The sequence below is a fragment of the Panthera tigris genome, chromosome D4, assembly GCF_018350195.1.
Source record: "Panthera tigris isolate Pti1 chromosome D4, P.tigris_Pti1_mat1.1, whole genome shotgun sequence".
NCBI classification, from domain to species: Eukaryota; Metazoa; Chordata; class Mammalia; order Carnivora; family Felidae; genus Panthera; species Panthera tigris.
Window position 1 is genome coordinate 10,847,424 of NC_056672.1, and position 13,325 is coordinate 10,860,748.

Below are 13,325 nucleotides of genomic sequence, written 5' to 3' on the forward strand. Positions count from 1 at the left end.
CCCCCCCCACATCTACAGAAAAGAGAGGCACACACCTGGGCACCCCCAGCTCTGCTGCGGGAATGAGGGCAGCGGCTCAGTGGAGGCAGCCTCAGTGGGGATGCTATTCTCTGTAGATGTACAGGTCTAGCGTTGATCCTGTGTATTTGGAAATATCAAAGGATTCTGGGTATCAAGCAGGATTCTTTGTAAATGTGTGACATGGTTTCTCAAGAACACTGTCAGAGTGAAACTAGTTTATTTTAGAAACTGGTGCGTGAAGACTGATTTTTGGTACTCACACAGCGTGCCTGGATTCGGATAGTCCTAGGATTGGCAGATGTACTTTTAAACTTTAAGCTGTTTCCTGATAAAGAGGACAGATTTGGGGGAGAGCTTCACTCATTTATCCCCTGTCAATATAAATAGTTGCTCAGCGGTCATGGTGAAAATGGAAAGATGTTTAATGTTAAGGCTTTGATCTCTTCAGTAAGTCCGTATTCAGAAATTTCTTCGTGGAACATTTACTTTTTTCCTTGATGATTTTCCTGATTCTTTTCATCTAGAGTGTCCAGAATTTGAAATGTTGTCATAGTCTATTAACATATAACTTTGGAGTATTATTCTGTCAGTAAGATGGGAGTTTGCTCTGTGCCAGGGTAAGTGGTCATAATCCAACAGTACTGTTGCCCCAAGTATGGCTCTATAGCAGACGGTGTGAGAACCAGGCAAGGCTGGTCACTCCTACGTTACAGGAGCTGGTTGGGCTTACATGTTTGCACCTTTTAAAAAAATCTTGAGTTTGACCAAGGTTCATTCTCCTCGAGAGAACTTAATGAGTGGTTGGCCAATTCCTAGAGTCTCACTTTGAAATTTATACTGTTGTCATTTTCCTTAAACATTCCTTCATTGTAGCTTTGATTATAGAGAAATGACTGTCCTCTGCTGTTTTATAGGCTCATGTAAAAATTGGAACTCGTTCACTAGTCTTTGTAAACTGACTTTTATGTATTTAAACCAAGACGCATGCTGCTGTTTGTGATACGATACTCTCTTCTGATGTGAATCACTGCTTTCCTAATGGGGCTTAATTATAACCTCTGAATAATTCCTGTTAATAATGTTTGTTCAGATAGAGCACCAAACGGGAAGTTTCCGTCTCTAGGCAACCCCGTTCTGAAGGAAATGAAATCTCAAACCACATTCTTTGGGTGTAGATTCAGGGCATAGAGTGAATACTTCTACGTTAGGTTTGACTCCTCCTGTTCTTAAAATATTACCTGTTATATCATGGAAGAGGGGGGAGTGAAGTAAAAGAAATCCAGAAATTCCAAAGGTAAGGTACTGCAGTGTTACCACTTCTGTCATTGCATTTTTGAGTAATAAACCGCTGTTTTGAAGAGCTCCAGTTCGACAACTGATTTTTTGTGTGTGGGGGGGGGGGTTGCAAAAATGTATTTGAAAGGCTCATAAATTTCCAGGATGGAAAAGACAATTAGAGGTCAAACCCACAAACATAAACCACCAACAGGAAACTATAGCTCACTGAAGCAATAATCAACTAATTTTCTGCCTTGATTTTATACTGTTCACTGTTTTTTGAATTTAATAAATTCTGTTAAAATTTTTTACAACGGGCTTTTTGTTCCTTGCTTGTCATTTTTACATGTTTCCCAAAATAGTATGATGTATTGACTAAACTTTATGTCTACATTTTTGGCAAGAGTCTTAGAGATTTTTTTTTCCTGATTAATTGAATACATTTCACAGAATTTCACACTGTTTATACTGGATTTCTTCCTTTTAGAGTTGATCTCTCTAATGTGTTAGATCTTCATGCCTTTGACAGTCTTTCTGGAATAAGGTATGTTGTCTGTATTTTGTTCACTTTTATTGTAATTCGTTTTATTCTACTCATTTGTGACGCAGGGATGATTTATACAGTTGCACACTTGATTGAAGCTTCTTGTCATTCCTTTGGCATACGGGATCATTCCTAATAATGATGTTCTTGAAAGTTTTGTCAATTGGATGTTTGGAAATCGTAATGCATTTCCTGTAGAAATTATAGTGTAAATGGTAGTTAACTTTAGAGATCAATCACTAATATTTGTACACCAACTACTGTATGTAATACTTTATTTCTATGAGAAAATGCATGAAATACATAAAAAAATTTAGCTTGGGGTATTCCCTCAGGTTCCTCCTTTCTCCTGAAGTGATGGATCACTTTCCTGTTCATTTCCCTAGGAGGAATCTTTATTAAGGGAGAGGAACATATCTTTCTTCCCTGGACATCGGCATCTTTTTTTTTTTTTTTTTAATCATCTTAATTATGTTTAAGTGTACAATTCACTAGTGTTCAGTATATTCACATTGTTGTGCAAAACTGAAACTCTACAACTATGGATTGACAGCTCTCCATGTTCCCCTCCCCACAGCCCCTGGCCACCACCGTTCAGTGATGTGTTTTTAAGAATTTGACTACTTTAGATACCTGAAAGCAGTGGAATCATATGGCGTTCGTCTTCCTGTAACTGGCTTATCTCACTTAGTCCTCAACGTTCATCCGTGTTGCAGCATGTGACAGGGTTTCTTTCCTTTTTAATGCTAAATGCCCCAGTAGACGTATGGACCACATTTTGTTCACCCGTTCATCCGTGGACGGCCGTTCAGCCGGCTCTCTCCCCTTGGCTGTTGGGAGAAGTGCTCCTGTGAATGTGGGTGTGCACATGTCTCTTCGAGATTCCTGTTTTCAGTTCTCTTGGATACGTACCCAGAAGTGGGATTTCTGGGTCATACGGTGCTTATATTTTTAATTTTTTGAGGAAAACCTTACTGTTTGCCAGAGCAGCTGCACCGTTTTCACTTCCCACCAGCAGCACACACGTGTTCGGTCTGTCCACACCCTCGTCCACACTTGCTGTTTTCTGTTGTTTTAGGTAGTAGCCGTCCTAATGGGTGTGAGCTGATAACTTGTTGTGGTTTTGATTTGCATTTCTCTAGTGGTTGGAGATACTGGGCGTCTTTTCGTGTGCTCATTGGCCATTTGTAGATCATTTTTGGAGCAATGTCTATTCAAGTACTTGGTCCATTTTTTCATCAGGTGGTTTTGTTGTTGTTGTTGTTGTGGCTGAGCTGGGAGTTTTTTTTTAATGTATTCCAGGTATTAACCCCTCATTAGATGCGTGATTTGGAAATATTTTCTCCCATTTCTTCTGAAGTAGTTGAGTCCTAAGTCTCACGTGAGAAGTACCCTCCCTGTGCCCAGAGGAAAGGAGCCTTCTTTCTGAAGACCAAGGCACATTCGGAGCAGTGTGTGGGAACAGACCTCTGAGTTTCCCCCGTTTACTCCACTGGGTTCAGACCGTGTCCTGTCCTATCTTTTTATGACCTTTCACTCTTCATCAAACCTAGCATAAAAACAGTCAGGCACAAGCATTTCCTTGGTTCTTCATTTCTTTGTGAAGGCTCCTGTGTCACGTAAAACTTACAATAAATAAACTTGCACCCTTTTCGCCTGTTAATCTGTGTTTGGCAACCTGATTTCCACACCAGCCAGGCTCCCAAGAGGGTCGAGGAGAACTTTTTCCTTCCTGTGCAAGTCGTTGGCAGTTATTTTTAACAGCACTAAATATTGAACATAGAGAAAGAGCATGTGATTTTCCAAACATTTTCAAAGGTAATCTCCTTCCACACTTGCTTAAGAACAGTGATAATGCATTAGTGACACTTAAAGGAGTGGCTGTTTCACGTGACGCCCTCTCTGCGCGGATCAGGCCTTTGCATAACTTCTCCTGTGCTCAGTTGCTAAAATGGAGAATCCAACCAGCTGGGAAGGATTTAATTTGACACTTTCTCTGCTGAGACCCCCTCCAGTGAGGCTCATTTCCCTCCAGCCGTTCCTACAATCCTTTCCTCTTTTCTAAACTTGCTGTTACTAATTTACCCCTCACTGTTCTGCGAAGCAAAACATCTGCAAGGTTTTAAGTCCTTTTCCTCCTCCCAGCCTACCCCCATCAGTGTCTAAATGCCTGCTGCTGCTGTTATGGTTATCATTTGTTATGCCACACTGATCTTCTCGCTCTTTTTCATATCAGAACAATGCATTTGTAAGATTCTGACTTTCTGGTTTTTCTCAGTCACAGGTAACAGACTATATAGCAGGCTTATATTTCCGGATACTACTTACTTTATAATAAGTAGATATGTTCAAGGGAAAACACCGGTAAAGGAAATAATAGACCCTTCTACCTGTCTTGAGGTAGACAGCAGCATTATTTTCACATTAGGGAGCATGGGGCGAGTGGATGAAATTTGGAGCTTTAGTAAAATGCTTCTGTGTATTTTTCTAGGCCTGTGGTAGATCTGTTGGAATTAAAAAGAAATATATCCACAGATGTATTCAACCACACAAAATAGTGTCACCAGAGATTAGGTTTTTTTCAGTATTGTGTGTATAGGTATGGATGTGAACGTGTTGTACGTTTGCTTTTATTGAAGCATAACATCCAATGTAATGTTTGTTTCACGGGTACCGCCATTGAGTCGGCCGTTCTGTGTATTACCCGGTGTTCACCATAAGTGTGGTCATCGTGTGTCCTATACAATGTTACTACAGTATTATGGACTATATTCCCTGGGCTCTACTTTTCATCTTCTTGACTTACTTATTTTACAACTGGAAGCTTAGATCTCTTAATCCCCTTTATCTGTTTCACCCATCCCCCACCCCCTCTGACAGTTTGTTCTCTGTATTTAAGAGTCTCTTTGTGTGTTTGTTGAATGTGTGTACGTTCTTAGGAAAAATCTGTAAACGGTCTGTTAGCTTCTCTCTGTAAGAACATGTAAACAGCATCTAAAATTGGAACTATGTTATAGATTGAGTTGTGGAAACTCTCCTTAGCTCGGTATCTCTAAGTAACACGTGAAGTTAAATCGGAAGTATATTGATCTTTGAATTTATAATCAGTTGTTTTTAGTTTGCAGAAAAAACTTCAACATGTGCCAACAACACAGCCTCACCTAGATCAGGTAAAAAAGTCTTAAAAAAATTTTTTTAAGCATTTTTTAAACTAAATTAGTTCCATTAGGTCTATACTCATATGATGACTATATACTGTATCTTATACTGTAACTATTACTACATTTATATTATTACTATATACTATGTTACATACTATTACTGTTATGTACTATATTATACTGTCTTACTATATATATGTATATTATATTTGTAGTATTTTCCTCTTGCTAAAAAAACCGCATTTTTGAACTGTGTTGATAATTTTCAGAATTTGGGTGCTTTTGAGGTAATCTCATCTAGCTTAATGCATCACAGGAAGTCCTCAAAGCACTTGTTTCGAACCTGGGGACAAGGTGCTTTCTGGCCTCTCCGCTCTCAGGTCGCTGAGCATATTTCCCACCAGAAGGGTGGGAATCGGTGCTTAACGGCTTCCCCGGGGGCTCCCTGTGCAGCCTCTTCTTAACTCTGTTGAACTAACAGATCAAGGACAAGTCTGGTAAAAGCATGTGTGGCTTCTTTAAATAAACACTGACTTTGAGTTTCGCCTGCAGGTAGCACTGTAAATTTGAAGTGCTTAAGGTGTCGTTCCTTTGGGCACTCTAAACACCTCGTTCCTGAGGCCAGTGTTGAAGACCCTGGAAGACACGTCACCTGTTTTCACTGTCCCCACCCTCCTTTTAAGCAGGTCGTAGGTGGTGCAGCTCTAGGGTAACTGCTTTGTTCCATCTCAGACTGTGAGAGCAAGGGGGGGAGCAGTGCACCTCTTCCCGCCTGTCTCGAAACTGTCCCGCATTTTTTGCAGCATGACTCATGGTGACGGGGCCCGCACAGTAGCAGCTTCGTCCTCCCTTTGGCTCGTATTTATGGGGGTCTGTCCTACCGTGTTTGTGGCACCCTTCGCTCAGAAACGTCACAACATCCTCATCCACGCTTGTCTTTGGCGTGAGTGAGAGAAATACAGCTCTCTGGTGGTAGAATTTTTTAGAAGACGCAGTAGCAGTCACCAAGATGAACTGGAGGCATATTCTTACGGACTTTCTGGGGGAGGGAGACCATACGAGGAGTCCTCAGGAGGGAAAAATGAAGGGTATAGTCGCTTTCGAGAACCCTCATCATGGCCAGAATCTGTACCTGCGATGTCTCACGCAGACCCGGCGTGGCGTGTGTGATGCCTTATGGTTGTGGGTTGAAATGCTCTTTCTTGGTAGTAGTCTGTGCATTCCTCAAACATGGATTCCTCGTTGTTTAGCACGGGGCATGTGTGCAGTGGTTGCTTGGGGAATATTTGTTACAAGAGCGGAAAGCCGTGATTCTTAAATGGGGAACGTCAGAATCCCCGTTTAATATTGAATACTCCGTAGTCCCCACACCTCCGGTCTCCAGGACTGGGGCTTAGGCATGTGCCCATTAATGCGTCTGTGTATTTTTAACATTTTATTGTGGAAATTTTACAAAGATCTACAAAAGTAGAACAGCAAAAGGAACCCTTTGTACACGTGACCCGGTTGCAGTGGCTGTCAACATTTGCTGATTTTATGCCCTCTGTCTTCCCAGCACTTCCTTTGCTGGAGTATTTTTTAAACAGAAAATTTCAAACATACAGTCAAGTTGGATAGTGTAGTGAAACTGTGAGTACCCATTGCCCTTGCTAGAGTGTATTAAAGCAAATCCCAGACAGTATGTCATTTCACCAGTAAATAGAGCATGGCTGTTTGTTTTTTTTTTTTTCTGATGCACTCTCCTGCTTTAGATCTATAAACAGAGGGCAGAATATAATATTGCAGACAAAGGGCAGTGGGATTCAGGGTAATGATGGTCTGTCTCATGTGGTTTGGCGGATCTGAGGCTTTGTGAAGGGTAGTTTTTTTTCTTTTAACATATAGTAAAGCATACAAGTTTTTAGTGTACAAGTCAATGCGTCTTTACGTATATTTGTGCCTATGCGTTGGCCCATGGGCGCATACGAACACATATCTCTGTAATTCCCTCGTAGATACAAATACAGCAAATTCCCACCATCGTCAAGAGAGTTCCCTTGTGCCCGTTTTCAGTTAGGAACACTCCTTGCAAAGATGCACCTCCTATTCCGAGTAAGACATCAAGAAGTAGATTTTTGTTTGACTGGAAGAAGTAAGGGAAAGAGCAACCCGGATGTCTAAAAGTGGGCAGGCGAGCATGCTCTAGGAGAGGGGGACTCTGGCGCACACGTCCTGGTGGCCGCTTCCTGCTGGAATCCTGAGCTAAGGTGTTGGGCTGTGATGGCCCGGGCACGGGGAACCGCTCTGTGCTGTGGGGCAGGGGCAGGGAAGCTGGATTGGAGTTGCAGTCAGGAGACCAAGCAGGGAGATCCCCTGTGACGAGGGCCTGCAATGCGCTGGTCGCAGGGGGCATGGAGATGGGATAAATCAAGGACATACTAGACCTGTCTGAATAGGCTTACTGACTGATGCTGGGGCGGTAAGACAGAAGTCATGGGAAACAGGCCTGGATTGACTAGAGGAACCTATTGCTTCAGTTTTCTGCTTCTTTCTGTGTCTGGGAAAAGGAGAGTTAATTTTAGATTCGACTCTGGAACTGGGAAGAAGTCTGAAGTAGGTAATACCTAGGACATAGTAGGTATGTTACTAAAGTTTAATCCCTGAATCCTCTTTAATGCAGCTCTCTATCTCCCTGGGCCCTTTGTTTGCTCCCTGTAAGGAGGACCCGGGATTGGAGGGTGGGAAGGTAAGAAATCCCAAATGGCAGCCTGTGCATAGTTTATTTAGTAGAGCCAATTAAAGGAGGGATAACAAGTTGTGACCCTCAACTTCTGCCCTGGGAATTCACAGATCTCATCTCCTTTACGGTCTGCCCACTGCGAGGAGGATTTATTGGTACAGGAAAACATCTAGTTCTAAAATCTGTATCTGCATTGTCTTAATTTTTAAAACCCTTTTTATCTCATATTGGAGTTAATTGAACCCCTTAGAAATATTTTCATATTTCTAACCTGCCGAAAGCAACAACCATTCTCAGTAGAAGCTCTTTAAGAATAAAAAAGCATTATTAAGTTCTATGTTGAGACCTTTTCAATATGGAAAGCCAAGTTCTCCAACTTGAATAAAATACATGTTAAGCAGTTTTGAAGGTTCACTTGCTACTTTCCTTTGAAAATGACAAATTATGTTTCATTTACATCCTTTTGCTACATATTTGATATGCTATATGATGTGCTGTAAGTTCTGATACGCATTTTTTGGTATTATTGGTAGTGATTGCTTTTTTTAATCTTTTTTTCAAAAAATTTTAATGTTATTTGAGAGAGAGAGAGAGAGAGAGAGAGAGAATGAGCAGAGGACAGACAGAGAAAGAGGGAGAGAGAGCATCCCAGCAGGCTCCCCACTGTCAGCACAGAGCCTGACGAGGGGCTTTGACACGGGGCTTAATCTCACAAACGGTGAGATTGTGACCTGAGCCAAAATCAAGAGTTGGATGCTTAACTGACTGAGCCACCCAGGCGCCCCTAAAAATCTGACATTCTACGTCAATTTTAGTTGGCTTTCCTGTCTCATATTTAGCAAGTAAGTGCTTTCTGTTTTTCCTGTTACTAGCAACAGTGGAGAGTAAACGTCAGTATATTTTGTCCTTAGATTGGTCTTTAGTACTTACCTTTACCTTTAGCTCTTCTCTGTTTGTATAAAAAACAATTGGTCTTTTCACATTTCCTACTGTAAGCCTATGTGATTTTCTGTTGGTGAATAAAATTACTGTTGCAGTTGTAGGAAATTATACAAAGCTGTGCTTTAGTGTGTTTTCTCTTCCTGTTTTAAAGCTTGGCTTGAGTGTATTATCCTGATTATGCAAGGTGGGATTTGTGTTTCCATCATGTTATGCTTGGCCCTCATGTATTTTCATCATGAAGTTGAAATTTGGGGTCACAGTAGCCAGTGGAGCTTTGGACTTTGATTATGTGACCAGGAAATCTTGAGATTCAGGTTCCTTGGAGTGCACACTGAGATTTATCAAGAGCAGGGAGAAAAATAAATCTCAAAGTCAACATTCTAAATGATGTCAACCTTCTACAACCAAAGGTGACATCATACTGTCATTCTCATGGCCAGATACTCCTCTCCCTTTGGCATATGCTTGGTCAGAGCTAAACTGAATTTTTCCTTTGTGGTGTTCCCAGAGAACTTTCGAAAGTACACTTTTGCTTTTGAGTTTTACTCATGGATCTAAGTAGTTTATTTTTTCTGAGCCTCCTTTCCTCCAATTTATAAAATGTCAATAATTCTCTTTATTCCACAGGCCTGTTGTCACAAGTAAATGAAACATGAAATGAAGTGACCCAGGCAAAGTACCTGGCTTAGAACATAGTCGATACACTGTATATATATTACCTTCCCTCTTCATGCTGAGAATCCTGGAGAGAATGCATTAAACAATGAGTATCCTCTTCTGAAAGTTTCTGTTTAAGTACTAAGCCACGGATGAACTCTACAGAATACAGAAAATGGAATTGCTCCTATCAGAACTCAGCAAGACAGTGAAACAGATACACCTAATGTAGTTGTTAGGCAACGTAAATGTTCATGAACGTGTTTCTGTCTTAAAGGTTAATGTATTTAATGTCTTAAAATGTAAATATACTTTGCATCTTAAAACTTCTGATTTTTAAAAATATATGACATTACTTTAAAAAAATCATTATTGATGGTCTCTCTTGATTTATAGAGCGTTCTTACAGTGACATTTGAAGTACCAGGAAATGCAAAGGAAGAAAGTCTGAATGTATTTATTCAGGTGAGTGCAGTATGTAACTGATAATGACTTACCACCTGTTTGGGTTACATGGCTGTTGCCGGGAGGAATGGTTGGTCTTATTAAAATATGTCACTTGATCCAGAATCTTCTGTGGGAGAAGAATGTGAGGAACAAGGATGGTGACTGCATGGAGGTCATACGGCTAAAGGTACGGTGTGGTTTTCACTTTCATCCTTTTGGACAAAGGCCCCTTCCTTTCTTGGCTGTCACTTAACACCGTATTTGGTTTTAGAAGAAGCGCTGGTTTTAGTACAAATGACTTTGGTCTGTTTTCATTTTTCGGTGTTTCCATTGCTGAAAAGAAGCTTTGGCAATCCCTGCATAAAGCGTGGTTTATGCGCATAGCTGGCATGTAGCGTTTCAGCTCACACAGCCTGTGCGCTCAGAAACATCTCCCCTGTTCTGAGCAGTGATGTGGCCGATAACCTTGACTCTCTGGACCTCTCCTTTCCTTGGCACACAGCTTGGTCCCTTCGGGAACGCTGACTGTCTTCTTGTGTTTAATTTTCCAAGAGCGCTTCATTGACAGAAGTAATATTAGAAATCTTGCCGCGGCTGAACCCGTGTTACTTCGTACTTGTAGCAGACGCTGAACAGTGGTCATACTGTAAACAGAGTTCCAGAAGACCTGGAGAAAGCTTGCTCTGCGTTTGAAACCCATCCACGTTACTTAGCATTTGGGGATTTATGTCATGGAAGGTGTTTTTTCCAGGGGGCAGTGTTCTATGTGGTGTGCTTAACCACTCAGCAGTCTACTCCCGCGTTTCCAGAAGGTTTTCTTATGATTACTTACTATTACTGTTAGTAACTAGATTTTCCTGTTAGCAGCTGACCTCCTGGGGTCACTAGAATGACGAAGGCTGACGCTATCAAGAAACCATTCAGGAGACACCTGGGTGGCTCAGTCGGTTAAGTTCAGCTGAAGTTTGGCTTCAGCTCAGGCCACGATCTCGCAGTTCATGGGTTCAAGCCCTGCGTCGGGCTCCACGCTGACAGCTCCGAGCCTGGGACTGCTTTGGATTCTGCGTCTCCCTCTCTCTCTGCCCCTCCCTGCTCATGCTCTGTCTCTCTCTGTCTCTCTGTCTCTGTCTCTCAAAAAGAAAGAAACGTTAAACATTTTTTAAAAAGCCATTCAGGTTTAGATGTGCTCACTCCCTGTGCTGACTCTGCCTAGGACTGGCTTCAGAGCCATGGGTGAATCTCAGTCTGTTCCCAAGTCCTTCCCACCCAGAGGAGCTAAGTCTGATCCTGGAGCTACTGCTCCGATGACAGTAGCACCACTTCCGTCCAGGATCCTAACGGGCAGATTGTGTCTCAGTCTGCGACCACTTCTGTCCCTGCTACTGAATGGGGAGCGGTTACTACAGAAGCAGCCCTTCAGGCCTTTACCCTGATGCTGCAGCCAGGACCGCACCACAGACCTCAGTGGCTCATCCCGCACCATCCTGGCGTGGCTTTTGTCCCTGGGTGTGTGACGGTTTTTCTGCAGCCCTTCGTCCTCTGTGGTTCTTCCCTTGTCCTTCCTCTCGTCACAACAACCCTGTGAGTCTCCCTTCATAGACTTCCTTCTCCGCCCTGCTGCAGAGGACCAGGGCTCTACCAATGAGCTTAACATGTTCACTCTGGTAACAGCTGGAAGGTCAGAGTCCTTCTACAAGTAACCTAAGACTGATGTTTAGATAATTCTTTCCCAGGAGCTATTACATATTAAAATCCGGTGTAAAAAGGAGAAAACAAAACTGGACAAAGGAAAACAGGAAGAACATACACCTAAAATACACCAGTACACCAAAACCACGCCAAAGTTTTGTGGTGGGGATGACCTTGAGTGGTTTGTCTCTTACTGTTTTTGCAATATGTATATTAAGTTAATAACAAATAAGTGTAACAAACATCATTTCAGAGAAATTGTTTCATCCTCAGGGAGCCAGTTTATCAGATAATTTGCTTCACTTCTGCAAGTCAATATAAAATGAATTGTATCCAGATAGATGTATTTTTCTTTTCCTTTATTTCATTATTATCTGCTCCATTTATTGCAACCTAGTGAAAAATTATCACCCAAATCCCTTAACTCCTCAAATTGTCCCACTGAGACTGTGAAACAAGGTAAAATCCTTAAAAGTAGAAAAACCACTGGAATTCGATGCATGTTTTATCATGTGGTTGTTTCAACTTTTCAGATATCCTAAGACGTGTATTAATTTTATTACAAAAAGGGACTTTTTTTTAAAAAACATTGTACACAAATGCTTGAGATTTAAATTTAAAAATCAGAGGCTGTAAGAAACTATTTCCATAAGGCACAAATAACTAGATTTAAGTAATTTTCACAGAATCTTTATGGGTTTGTATTTAAAATGGAACAGCAATAATCCGATAACACTGTCTGCTGTGAATTTGAACTGAGGCTGATTGATCACTCTCTGAGCAGGGGCTGGTGTCGATCAAAGACAAACTAAAACAGGTGATTGTCCAAGGTGTCCATGAGCTCTATGACCTGGAGGAGACCCCGCTGAGCTGGAAAGATGACACAGAGAGAACAAATCGATTGGTTCTTATTGGTAAGTGAAATTGGTAAATTTCTAAAGCACAGTCAAATATATATTTGAAAGTGATGTAATATGCCAAACTGTAGCAAGATTAACCAGTCTGAGTCCCTGTGATTAGTTAATGTATTTGTCTTCATGATGTGATAACATTCGTAAGAACTTGGTAGGCATTTTACTCTTTTCTTCAAACAGGTTTAGAAAATAATTAATTGAAATGCCAGTTTCGTCTAAGGGACTTAACTAGAAATAGAAAGTTGAAGGGATCATTAATTACTTTGTTTTTGTAAATTTCTGAAGATTACCAAGCATTTCATGATTTGGAATTGATAGGCAAACTGCCCTTTTAATAAGCATGATATAATCACACCCTATTTTGTTCTGTGTGCAGGCAGGAATTTAGATAAGGAGATCCTTAAACAACTATTTATAGCTACTGTGACTGAAACAGAAAAGCGGTGGACGGCACATTTCAAAGAAGATCAAGTTTGTCCATAACACTAGAAGCATTTCTAATCAAAGGGACTGGGTGACAAATCGGGAATAAGTTTCCTACTGGTTATATGTCAAGCATCTGTTCTTTGTGTTACTTCTGTTATGAATTCCAGCGTACTTTAGTGTTTATTTAATGGAACATGTAAAATTTAGTAGATAAATACTATAAAACATTTGACATTCATACAATAAAACGTAATACCCTCTGAAGTGGGGGTTTTTTGTGTGTTTTTGTTTTGTTTTTTAGTGTTTATTTATTTTTGAAAGAGAGAACATGCAGGGGAGGGGCAGAGAGGGAGAGAGAGAATGCCAAGGAGGCTCTGCACTGACAGCCTGGGGCTCAAACTCACAAGCCGTGAGATGATGACCTGAAACCAAGAGCCAGATGCTTAACCAACTCAGCCACCCAGGTGCCTCTGTTTTTGTTTTTGTTTTTTAAATAGATGTTTCACAGAAATACCTGTCAGAATTGG

General features: G+C 41.2%; 1 protein-coding gene across 2 annotated transcripts in view; it reads left to right on the forward strand.

Annotated features, from left to right (window-relative positions):
* CBWD1 (COBW domain containing 1) overlaps positions 1–13,083 on the forward strand; it is a 51,020-nt gene extending 37,937 nt beyond the window's left edge. Inside the window, exons 10-15 of one of the 2 annotated variants that reach the window (XM_007077469.3) lie at positions 1,787–1,843; positions 4,962–5,013; positions 9,719–9,787; positions 9,891–9,956; positions 12,243–12,372; positions 12,749–13,083. In XM_007077469.3, the coding sequence (XP_007077531.2) occupies positions 1,787–1,843; positions 4,962–5,013; positions 9,719–9,787; positions 9,891–9,956; positions 12,243–12,372; positions 12,749–12,855 (481 nt within the window). In that variant the 3' untranslated portion in view covers positions 12,856–13,083. The remainder of the gene's footprint in view (positions 1–1,786; positions 1,844–4,961; positions 5,014–9,718; positions 9,788–9,890; positions 9,957–12,242; positions 12,373–12,748) is intronic. The other variant, XM_042964330.1, reaches the window with a different exon arrangement.
* Positions 13,084–13,325: the final 242 nt, after the last annotated feature.